The sequence below is a fragment of the Phlebotomus papatasi genome, chromosome 3 (assembly GCF_024763615.1).
Source record: "Phlebotomus papatasi isolate M1 chromosome 3, Ppap_2.1, whole genome shotgun sequence".
Lineage (NCBI taxonomy): Eukaryota > Metazoa > Arthropoda > Insecta > Diptera > Psychodidae > Phlebotomus > Phlebotomus papatasi.
In genome coordinates, this window is record NC_077224.1 from 33,088,704 (window position 1) to 33,101,950 (window position 13,247).

General features: G+C 34.7%; 1 protein-coding gene across 1 annotated transcript in view; it reads left to right on the plus strand.

The window, feature by feature from the left end:
* The window catches only part of LOC129805334 (potassium voltage-gated channel protein Shaw), a 125,937-nt gene that overhangs the window by 87,783 nt on the left and 24,907 nt on the right, over nt 1-13,247 (plus strand). Inside the window, exons 7-8 of the mRNA XM_055853185.1 lie at nt 7,282-7,500; nt 7,577-8,183. Of these exons, the coding sequence (XP_055709160.1) occupies nt 7,282-7,500; nt 7,577-8,183 (826 nt within the window). The remainder of the gene's footprint in view (nt 1-7,281; nt 7,501-7,576; nt 8,184-13,247) is intronic.

Here is a 13,247-nt window from a genome sequence, read left to right on the forward strand (position 1 = left end):
GCTGGTATTACCACTGAGTGGTTTGAGAAAACTCATGAATATTTAAAATCCAAAGATCTTCTGGAACTTCCTCCTGATCGCGTCTTTAATCTTGACGAAACGGGTGTAATGCTTTCGCCCAAAGGTGGACAGGTATCTATTATTATTCTATGGAGTTTTTAAATTCATGTTTGAAGTTCTTTGTGACAATTCGTATGATTAAAGAAAACTAAAAGAAGAGGCTATGCAAGAAAAAAAAAGAATTAGACTTCAGAAACAGGAAGAAAGGTTCAAAATAAAAGAAGAAAAGGAGCAAAGCAAGAAAATTAAAATATCCAAGAAAAAGATTTAATAAATAATATATATCTAAGCCTTAATGTTTTTTACTTTTTAATTATACACTTTACCCTAGTGGTACAATTGATTCAGTGTGTATGTGTATGGCATTCAGTAAAAAATCTTGAAACTTGCACAACCTTCCCCTACGCATTGTCCAAATTCCCACGTCCAACTTGTCCCACCCTGTCCAAATTATATTGTTTTGCACTCACGTTTTTTCTTGTATTTAAGAACTTTTCAAACTGTTTTTCAAGAATTTCCATGAAACGGTAATATTCTAGAAGAATCAAGGAGCAAATTTATGTATGTCATCAGGGAAAAATGTATTTATAATGTCTTTAATCTTGTATCAAAGTTCGAGCCTCTGGAAATTGTTCCAATTTATGCAACTTACCCTACTTCTAAATCATTGCATTTATCTTTACGCATAATAATTGGAATACTTTTTCGAGATTTCATGATAACAAACAAGATTTCTATGACCGTATTGATAATTTAATTACTTTTGAAAATTCGTTAGTAGTCGTTTAATGAAAGCCTCTGGAGAAGATTTCGGCACAATGTAATTATAATTCCAAACTTTATGGAAAAGAATGCAAAATAATTTCCAGTTAACAGTTGCTCACGAAAAAATACTTTTGTGAAAATTTCAAAAAATTTTGAATGAAAATTTCAGAAAATATACAGGGTGGCTGAAGCGCTATATTATCCTCATTTTTTGTTCAACTTTTTTGAAATAAAAACAAAATAGTAATAAATGCATTAAAATTTTAGAATATTATCGGTTTTGTTCAATACCATCTTATTTTGACTTAATTATGGTCTTAAGTCTGTCAGAAAATGCATCGTAGTTTGCACGAATGTCAGCCTTCTGAATGTCTTGCTATTCACGAGGAAGGGCTGCTTTCAGTTCATCGACACTTTACTACTTTTTAGTCCTAACCTTGACCAACAAAATATCTCTTTTGGAGAAGTCAAACGATTTTGTATCCAAGAATTGTGGAGGTCATTGTGCTTCCAAAAGAAAGTGCGCAACGTTTTTTTTTTAGCCAAATCTTCTTCGGAGCGTGATTTCTGCGACGTTTTTGAGTCTTGATTGAACTTCCATTACTTCTTACTAAAATTTTTGTTTGTCCACGACTCCAACACTCCTTCCAGGACAATTTCCAGAAACACATTGGTATTCGTTTTGACGGTACAGCCTAAAAACCCCAGTGGAAAGCGATAATTTGTCTTCAGGGAAGTCCAGAACTTCAAATAAAGTGGTCTTTGACTTCCGGTGGTCACTCGAACGTCTAAATTATCGTATTATCTTTCCTTCAGATGGACAAAATCATTTTGTTTGCACATCAATTACTCAATTGAAATTTTTTCTTATCAGAAAAAATGACATTCTGGAACTGGACCATGAACGTGCAAGCGAATTTACTCCTTCGTCGATCGAGCATAACTTTTTTTTGAGGATCGATGAAATCTCGCCTTTTTCAGGACTTTTAAGGTTTCATATAGAGGACCTTTAACAATATTTATTTCACGGTTATTTGCGATCTATGCGTCTCACAGATCGTTTGTTTGCAGATGTGACGCAGATTTTGTTCAATTTGCTTCTTCACTTTAAGGACGATGACTAGCAATGAAGCATTTTTTTAGAACTCCACCAAAGCATTTCAAAATGCTATTAGTATCCCTGTACCAAGTTATGTTTCGAAAAACGGAAAGTTTAATTACATTCAGAATTTTGAAGAGCCCTAACGATAGTTGCTTCCGCATTTCCTGCAAAATATAGCGACATTAAATTGTCACATTTGAGTTCCATTACGGTTTAAAAAAGTTTTACAAAATATTATCGAAAATGCTTTTGTAGGCTTTTAGCCAATAAAGTGAACTACCACTATGCAAAATATATAACCGCTGTCACCAACGGTTTGACAGCTATGCGCTCTAAAATTTGTTGCATTTTTTTTTCAGCCACCCTGTAGTTGAAATAATGCACTTTTATGTGCTTAAAGGCTTGAAAAAATATATTTTTTTATTAATTGAAAAAATAGAGAAAATATGCTGTGTTTTAGTCTGCGTGAACCACGTAATAATACCTTCTTAATACCTTTAGTACCATTTAGGTTATAGTAGCTTCTGCCCGTTCCTATACTTAAGTTGGAAAACTTGATACACAAAAAATCGTTATCCTGCGCTATCATAATTCCCAAAAAAAAATTATAAATTCACTTGATTTTTTTTTCTTTTTTAACTTGAGCCATATAGAAAAACCAGCACTGTTTGCCTTATTAAGTCCACTGAAACAAAAAAAAAATTCTCTTGTTTATTGCATTAGTTGCTATTCCCCTTATGACGGCTTATGTTTTCTTCCCAGAAATTCTAGAATGAGCTCCAACCGCTTTTAAATATGTATGAGAACACCTGAGACAACAACATGTCACATAGGAAAATGCCTCCAATTTATCTCTCACCTGACTTTTTTGCATAATTTTTCCGAGGATGACTGAAGTGTCAGTACAGGAGAAAAAGCCTTCCAAAAAGCAACGGAAATTCAATTAGGCTCTTATACCACCCAAATCCCCCTAATTTTCGCACGCAATTTGCGAACGTGTTGCGCTGTTGTTGGGGGTTGGGATAATAAAAATATTATTCAATTGAATTCTGTGTACATTGAAAAAAGTGTAACTCAAATATTACACCCTTATCGTTAAAAAAAAACCCACACCAATCGAGCTTTTTTTAATCTCATGTCGTACCATTGGGGGTTGATATCGAATAGCATCGTTGCGAATAATGTGGGTAAGTTTACTCACCAACCACCCCCACCTTCGACATCCAGAACACAACAAACGGTAAAATTTGTAGTGTATTTGATGTACTATATAATCCAATATATTGTTATTACTAAATGTATCGATTACCAATTTTATGAGGCTGTACATGGAGGACAACCAGCAAATTGGATATACCAACAAAAAGCATGTGATCCTTAACCAATTTTTGATTGAAACACCTTCATATCTGCCTGATAACACCATCCACATCAATTTGTTCGCCTTTTTCTCATTTAATAACATACCAAATATTTATATTTGTATGACATCCCTGAAAAATACGGGAATGTATGTAAATGTGTCCGGACCTTTTTTTGAAAATTTTAGATGAGGTTGAAAATTTAAAAACATTCACAGACATTTAACCGTGGTCTCTCACTTGGAAGGCTTTCAACAGAATCACATGATTCGTGTACAAATTTGCAGATTCAATTGATCATCCACATGTGAAATACCCTCGGAAATACCTCAAGGGCCACGTGGAATGTTTGCATGGCAAGTGGGAGTAGCGCAAGTGAAAGTACCAGAAGACTTTAATTTCATTCAACAGTTTAGAAATTATTCCTACCACAAGTCATTGGAATGTCAAGTTTATTCTCAAGAATTCTGTTTACGTCTAAGCAAAATGGTTTCGACTCACGGGAGAAAATTTCAATTTAACTATTCACAGCTGAGCTTTGACCATCTAAAAATATTACTGTTAACTGTAATTGGACAAAAAGTCCTGTCGGTAAGAGGGGCTTTGCGATAATCCAGCCTTAAGCATTATTCAGGATCTTAACGTTAAGATTTGAACGATAGGATTTAATTGAGGACTCGATTTGTCCACGATGATCAATGGAAAATAAATAAAATTGTCTCTAGCACATCCAGTTTTTACTTCCGAATACTATACAAAAAGTAGAAATTACAAAGCACGTAATACGTTTTATTTAACCAGCGTTATTGATTTAATACTTTAGAAAGAAAAAAAAACCTTTCGTGTAATAAATACCTAGTCTCCTAAAAAGCAGCCACGAAAAATAAATAAAACACTTATTTTAATAAATTCAGACTAATAAACACTAATCAGATGGGGTTTTTCTTTCCAAAATTAAAAAAAAAAATTTGAATGTTCAAACTATTTCACTCAGAGACGTCATTAACTTGGATAATTCTACTAACTGTTTCTCTTCAAAATCCGGAGTGTAAAATATTTCAGAAAGCATATTTGTTTAGCCGATTGCAATATTTGTAGGTCGATTATAACGGTCTTTGAATTTCGCATAAGTTTAAACCGGTCTCAACTGCCTATAACCTGACAAAAAGTCGGTATTTTATCCGTTATTATATTATTATTTATTTTGATGTAATGGGTTCTTTTTGCCAATTTACACATTATTCTGTTTACAATTTTTTAATTGGTTTATAGTAATGTACGAGAAATGGGTCCCGGTCAAACCCCAAAAGCCAAAATTCTGAAAGCAAAAATAAATTTCGAGAATGCCAAAATCCCAAATGAGTCGAAATTCCGAACGTAAAAATCCTGATTGTCGAAATCATGAATAGCCAAAAATATGAAAGCCAAATTCAAAACTGCTAAATCGTGAAAGCCAAAATCCCTAATTCCTAAAAATGTTACATAGGTACTTCTACGATTGCAAATACGCTTGTTGGAGGCAAAGGGAAATTTTCTATAGGAAATTATTCTACACATTATCTTCCGCATAATCTCGTATCTTTAAAGATTTTGATCTTTTAGGATTCTGGTTTTTGGAATTTTGTCTTTTATGAATTTAGCCCATTGTGGTTACTTTGACCGGCATCGACTCAATTCCGATCATCCGATCATAAAAACTAAGCAAGTGATCATCAGCCGATCACAGATACTGACCGTCGGTCGCCGATCAACCGATTATGTTGACTGATTGGCGATCACTTTTTAAACCTACCTACATAATATTAACTCGCAAAACAAAAAGGGACAGATAATCCTAACCGGCTTATATAGGTGAGATTCTTAACGTGCGCTAACTCGGAGTGCATGCAAATTCGATTTGGAGCTGAAGTTGGGAGACGCCATTCAGTTATCTTGAATCAAATTCGTGAAATTATACAAATTTTGTATTTAAACCAAAATATCAAGGATTTGGATGAACTGGCACAAAAGTGATATATGGGTGAAATGTAGACCAGAATGTTCTCTATAATTTTCCCATAGAACATGATCTCATCGATTACTCAGAAGCCAAGATAAGCGAGGTTTTTTGTTTCTTAACTAGTTTTTTCATCCAGAGTGCCCCAAGTAGTCATTTGTTGAACTTCAACTATATCAAAGAATTGTTGTCTTTTGTGGGACTTTCCATTTAAAACCCTATTTTAAGTGTCTTGGTGGAGTAGAGGCAGTCAAATTGGCATCTGAGTGATTTCAAAGCGTTATTATGGGAAAAATCAATTTTTTCACACTTAAACGGCAAAATCGGAGTGATAGCGTAGTCTGAGTGGAAAATAATGTATGGACGAAATGTAGAGACAAATGTGCTCTACAATTATGTTGAAGTAATCATCAAAATCGGTTCAGCGACAGTCGAGATAATTGAGGTTATGTGATATTGAAATTGGTTTTTCGACTGTGGCGCCCCTGGTGTTGGTCCCACGAAGTTCAAATATTCTAGAAAGTTGTAGCATTTGGTGAGATCTTTCGTTTAAGCCCTCATTCATCAAAATCGGTCACATAGAACCGGAGATATGATTTTTTGAATTTCGTGAACTTTGACCCCTCATATCTCCGGTTCTATTGAAACCACAGCGCACATACGCACCATTTTGGAAACGTCCTAGACTGGACTACAACATACTAAAATTTCATTAACTTGCACAATGCCGTTTTTGAGAAAAGTGACTTTGAATTTCGATGAATTTTGACGCTATCACAGCGCCACCTATGGTGACTTTCTGAACTTCCATCTGAAAGTGCTCATCGAGACGAAACCAAAAAGGTAAAATTTATGTCGCTATGTTAATTAGAACCGGAGATAGAGGCCGGTCAATGTTCGAACTTTGACCCCTTATAGCTCGGGTCAGGGGTTATGGATCGACTTAAGGTTTTTTTTGTTTGATAGGTATAATCAACGGCTACAACATACTAAATTTTCAGCCCGATGCACAATGGAATTTTTGAGTTATTTAACTTATAAGATTTAAAAATTTTCTTTTTAATAATAGCGCCCCTAGCGGTGGTTTTATGAACTTGCGATGTTAGAAGGGGAAGTGGCATTTCACGAGAGCTTTCCAAAAAGCCCTCACTTTTTAAATTCTGACGATTAGAACCGGAGTTATGGCCATTTTAAGAAATTTTTTTTGGACCCTTATAGCTCGGGTCAGGGGGGTCGGGGGACCTTAACTTTGGTATTGATGGAAAGCTCTAAGGCCCAGCTATAACATACTAAAATTTGAGCCCGCTCGATGCCATAGGGGCGGAGCTATTGAGAAAACAAAAAAAGGGGGGTCTTCAAAATGGCGGAAGGAGCGGTGGGGGGTGGGGAGTCTATGCACCAAGTTGCAATTTTCACCCGATATATAACCTTTGCCGAAAACCGCAAGTCGATATCTTTTTTAGTTTAGGAGCTATTAAGCTCCAAAGAGCGGCCGGCCAGCCGGCCGGCCGGGAACGTAAAATAGCCACATATATATTCGTGATCAGGAAGTGGCGAAACACATTTTGGCCAAGTTTGAGGTCGATCGGACGACATGAAATTTTGTTAGGATTATAGTAGGTGAGATTGTTAAGAATCTCACCTAATACTATGTTACACGCCGGACCTAGGTTTACAAAAATGTTCCATTATTCCTTATTTTTTTTTTCAACCACTTCTACATAATAATCACGATCGTGAGGAAAATGCTAAATTTTCATATATTCTTTTAAAATTTTATCTCATATATAGTACATAGAGTACATAAAATAAATAAATTTTCCTTAAAAAAATGTTTTAAAAGAAACATTTAATTGAAAAATGTGTGTGTTTTTTTTATAAAAAAACTCATTGAAATCAGAGACAGTTAAACATGTTTTTGTTTTAATGAAATGTACCATTGTATATGAATTGCATACCACACTGTTGTTTAACTAAATTAATGGGCATTTTCACAGATAATTGGTGTCGTTTCCGTGTTCTTCATTTGCGTTTCCATTTTGTCATTCTGTTTGAAAACACACCCCGACATGCGGGTGCCCATCATCAGGAATATCACCGTACGCACGGCTAATGGTAGTACATCGTGGGTGTTGGACAAAGCTCAGACCAACGCCCATCTCGCATTCTTCTACATTGAATGCGTCTGCAATGCGTGGTTCACCCTTGAAATTCTCGTGAGTATCCTATTATTATTGTAAATTATATCCAAATTAATTAACTAGATATCAATCATACTGTATGATCTCGCAGGTACGATTTATATCGTCACCAAATAAGTGCAACTTCATTAAATCATCCGTTAATATTATCGACTACATCGCCACATTGAGTTTCTACATCGATCTGGTGCTCCAGAAATTTGCGTCCCACCTCGAGAATGCCGACATCTTGGAATTCTTTTCAATCATTCGCATTATGCGATTATTTAAATTGACAAGACACAGTTCCGGCCTCAAGATTCTCATACAGACGTTTAGAGCGTCAGCCAAGGAGCTGACTCTACTTGTCTTCTTCCTAGTTTTAGGCATCGTCATATTCGCCAGTTTAGTGTACTACGCCGAACGGATACAGGCCAATCCGCACAATGACTTCAACAGCATCCCACTAGGCCTCTGGTGGGCCCTTGTCACGATGACAACGGTAGGTTATGGTGACATGGCGCCCAAAACATATGTGGGTATGTTCGTAGGGGCTCTTTGTGCCCTTGCCGGTGTACTGACCATCGCCCTGCCAGTTCCTGTTATCGTCAGCAACTTTGCCATGTATTATTCGCACACTCAGGCCAGAGCCAAGCTGCCCAAGAAACGCCGACGAGTCCTGCCTGTTGAACAACCACGACAAGTGACTAGATTGCCAGGCAAGTAAAATACTTTATTTTTTTCTGTACTTCTTCTCCAATTCATAAAGACATCTTAGAGTCGTACAATTATTCTCTCACTTCAAAACAGAATGACTTACCCCATATAGGGGAAGGTGGGGCACCTTTGAATTGGGATAGCTTTAAAATTTGACTTTTTTCTCCAATTTTTAAAAGGAATTGAGGCTTCTTCACGATTGGTTTGTGAAGCTAAATTATATCATGCACTGTGTGAGAGAAATTCGAAAAGGTTAAAATAACATTCCGGAAATGTTAATTTTACCCTGAAGTATTGATCCGAAATCGGTGTAAATATTATGCTTTATAGGTGTAATAGGGGTTAAAGTTATCCTTTTCCATGTTATTTTTACCCTTAAAAAGTTGTAAAATTAACATTGAAAAATGTTGATATATTTTTATACCTAAAAAGTGTTAAAGTTATGGAGGAAAAAAAGTTAATCGCACCCCCGTTTTTTCTCAGTGTGGTAAGATCCAGTTCCATTTAAAATTAGGAGGAATACGCCGAATTTTAAAGTTGCCCCAATTCAAAGGTGCCCCACTTCTCCCTAGTACACTCACCATTGGTCTTTCACTTCCATTCGACTTCAAATAGTTTGAACATTTCTAGAGAGACAACAGAATTGTCATGCTAAGTGGTCAAGAAAATTGATCTTTGGAGATAAAATTGATATGTCATCCTATTGTGAAATCCTGAAAAAATAAGACTCTGTCTCTCTGATTTTCGAGACCCTGGGCAGTTCGATATTGACTTTGTATTGTCTGTGACAGTTGTTTTATCGATTGTTCTTATGATGAAACAATTGATAAGGAAAATTTATGGAGCTTTCGAACAAAAAAAAAATACATGTTTTAAAAAAATATTCTTTTATATTCTTGTTGAAGTTTTCTTCTCTAAAATGGTTTTAAATTACCCTCTATTCTGTACACTTCAATTCCATTAGATTATAAAGATGAAATAGAATACAAAAGAATTGGAAATTTCTAGTTGGAAGTGAATTGAATGTCAGAAGACTAAACTGAAAAATATTAGATGTGAAATTGGAAGAATAGAAAACTGAATTTATGCAGTTTCTCCCATAACTTTTACTTAGGATACAGTGAGTTTTGGTATAGACATTTGTAGAAATTGCACAAGAACTTTCCAATTTGGCTCGAAACATTCGGAGAGAAAATCATGAAATTTTCAGTTATTGCAGTTTTAATTATGTCTGTGTTTTATTATCATTATATGACTCCGCAGGTGTGTTAATAGGGTAACTGTACCCAATTTCGGCAGAGTTGCATGCAAGCACTGAAATGTTTGAAATACAATATTTTTGATACAAAATGATTTTTTTGTTACTTATTGAGTCTTGCTTGGAACATTGTAGATAGTTTGCCATTATCACCTTTGTTCTGTCTATAATCATTCTTAGTTACATTTTAAAATGAATAAAAATTTAGACATAGCTTTGAGTAATATTTCGACCACCTTTTTCAAGTCTTTTTCGCATCATAACGTCCGTCGAAGAGACATTTTTTGCGTTCTCTAAAAAGTCATATAAATTTGAGGCACAAAAAATGACCGAAATTGCAAACTGGTCGAAATTTGGTACAGCTATTCAATTAAGAATATGGAGAATATTTTTATAGCAAAATTATCCGAATTTTCTTCAAGGGCAAAAATATTAGGCGATTGTTTATGTTTTGCATTGCACTAAAACAAAGGTATAAAAATTTTATGGAAATTCCGAAAATTATTCTATAAGCTCCTTTAAAATCATTTTTATGCTTGTTTTTATGCGATAAAATTGGAACATATAAGCTTGGCATCACCTTTCTTCACGATACGATTTAGCTAGATGAAATTTTGCATAAATTTTAAATAATTTTACAATTTTCTAAGCTTGTCTCATCTTTTGCGGCCACTGAAATATTTTTAATATTGCAATAAGGTTAATACCATAATTTATTAAGATTTGTTTTGGATAGCGCATACTCTTGAATTCTTTTCTTTTTTTTTAGATAAATCACAAGATTAATTGTATGAAAATAAATCGTCGAATTAAGTTTTAAACGAGTCTAAATAGCAATAAAATGTTGCTTAATGTGGAATATATCCCAGTGAAATGATTTTTTTTTGGGGTTTTTTCGTGAAATTTAGCGCCATTACTTGGGAATTGTGATATTATTTTTCTTCTTTTGCAATAATTTATGTCTCTCAATCGCATATAATCCTATATTGAATTATGTATCGTTTTGTCCTCTCTTGAGGAATTGTGAATTTGTGGCTGTTTCATTTCTCATAATAAGCACCACCCAAAAAGCTTTAATGGTCTGCCAATAAAGCACTTTATCGTGTCAACTTTGCACATTTCGGATATGCATTGTGTTGGCGTAATGGGCGGGGGGTGTCCAAGAAATAAGTAAAAAGTATATAAAATGTGTCCGCATTTATGTATAAGTTGATGGTAAAACCAAATAAAATATCAAGCAGCATTTCGGGTGATTTTAGGAGTTGGAATAGGTTGGTGAAAAAGTGAAAACATCCAGAAAACCCCCCTCCCTTTATGACGCCTAATTTAATTCGTGAAACAAACTTTATGACAAACCGTAAAAATTGTATAAACAGACTCTTCCCCGTTCATCCATCCATCCGGAAATTCACCATTTTTCACAGCACTAAGTACGGTAGCAAAATGAGTTTCTGCCAAAAGGGAACTGCTTTTTGCAGGAAATAAAACTTCTACCACTTTCACCCGTGAGACCTTCATTTTCTGCTGAAAAATGTAATAAGTATTTCCTTTCTCGAGAGCGACATGTACATTATAAGAAATCTTATTGCGAAATTATTTCAGCAGTCATGCCGCAAAAAATGATAAATTATCACCTTGTGAATGAGCCAAAATGAATATTTGATTAATGGTTGTTGAGTAAATTTCAAACACTTATAAAATCGGATACAAGCAAAATATTGAACAGCAGTGGTTAGAGGAACTTGTGCCAACAATATCTCAGGCAACTCTCATTTATTTTCACTTTCACCCATTCTTAAAAGTTTAAAACCAAAAATCATCAATAATGTGACTGTTGAAATAGTCAAGTATGTCACTAATCATGGTGAAAGATGCTTTAGGAGGAAACACAATGTGATTTTCAAGGGGTGTACCACAAACATTCTATTAAAGCCTACTAAAGAAACAGCCCCTAAAAAATCTAGAACTTATGAGAAATATAGGAGCGTAATTCTTTTATGCAAAAAACACAGTTTTGTAAAATGAATATATTCTTGAATAATTTCACTTAAATAGAGAGTGTTTAATTTATTTAGGTGGATATTTAATATAATTTACTATCAGGAAAAATATTCTGTGATACTCTTAAATATTTTTTTGAATATCCAACAAATTGAAAAAATTGCAAATACTTTTCAAAGTTTCTGAATATTTTAGTGAAACGTGTAACAGTTTCAGGGCAGAATCACAATCACAGTAAAATGCTGACCGTATTTCGTTAATTTACGCATTTTCATTGCAATTTTTACGCAAATTTTCAATTACCGTATTACCTTATCTCATACTCGGTGACCCAAAGTAAAAATAATAAAAGAAAATTGAATAAATAAAACGAAAATGCGATAAACGGTGAGCAAAAGAAACTGCACGATTAATTTCTCTTACAGTTTTTTTTCTCATCGCTTATCGTATTTTCGTTTTATTTATTAAATTTTCTTATATTAATTTCAACTAATGCCACCGAGTATGAGATAAAGTTAATACGGTAATCGAGAATTTTCTTAAGAATTGCAATGTAAATGCTTAAATTAACGAAAGGTACAGATAATCCTAACCGGCTTATATAGGTGAGATTCTTAATGTGAGCTAACTCGGAATGCATGCAAATTCGATTTAGAGCTGAAGTTGGGGTACGCCATTCAGTAGTTATCTTGAATCAAATTCGTGAAATTATACAAATTTTGTATTTAAACCAAAATATCAAAGATTTGGATGGAGTGACAGAAAAGTGATATATGGGTGAAATGTAGACCAGAATGTTCTCTATAATTTTTCCGTAGAACTTGATCTCATCGATTAATCAGAAACCGAGATAATCGGGGTTGTTTATTTCTGAACTCGTTTTTCGACCAGAGCGCCCCAAGTGTTCATTGGATGAACTTCAACTATATCAAAGAATTGTTGTATTTTGTGAGACTTTCCATTTAAAACCCTATTTTAAGTGTCTTGGTCGAGAAGAAGTAGTCAAATTGGCATCTGAGTGGTTTCAAAGCGTTATTATGGGAAAAATCAATTTTTTCACACTTAAACGACAAAATCGGACAGATCGTATTATCTGATCGGAAAATGATGTATGGACGAAATATAGAGACAAATGTTCTCTATAATTATGTCGAAGTAATCATCAAAATCTGTTCAGCGACAGTCGAGATAATTGAGGTTATGTGATATTGAAATTGGTTTTTCGACTGTGGCGCCCCTGGTGTTGGTCCCACGAAGTTCAAGTGTTCTAGAAAGTTGTAGCATTTGGTGAGATCTTTCGTTTAAGCCCTCATTCATCAAAATCGGTCACATAAAACCGGAGATATGATTTTTTTAAATTTCATGAACTTTGACCCCTCATATCTCCGGTTCTGTTTTAACCACAGCGCACTTACGCCCCATTACATACATCCTAAATGTAGGACTACATTTAGGAATGTAGTCCTAGACTGGACTACAACAGTCTAAAATTTCATTAACTTGCACAATGCCGTTTTTGAGAATAATGAGTTTGAATTTTGATGAATTTTGACGCTATCGCAGCGCCACCTGTGGTGACTTTTTGAACTTCCATCTGAAAGTGCTCATCGAGACGAAACCAAAAAGGTAAAATTTAGGTCGCTATGTTAATTAGAACCGGAGATAGAGGCCGGTCAATGTTCGAACTTTGACCCCTTATAGCTGGGGTCAGGGGTTATGGATCGACTTAAGCATTTTTTTGTTTGATAGGTATAATCAACGGCTACAACATACTAAAATTTCAGACCGATGCACAATGGAATTTTTG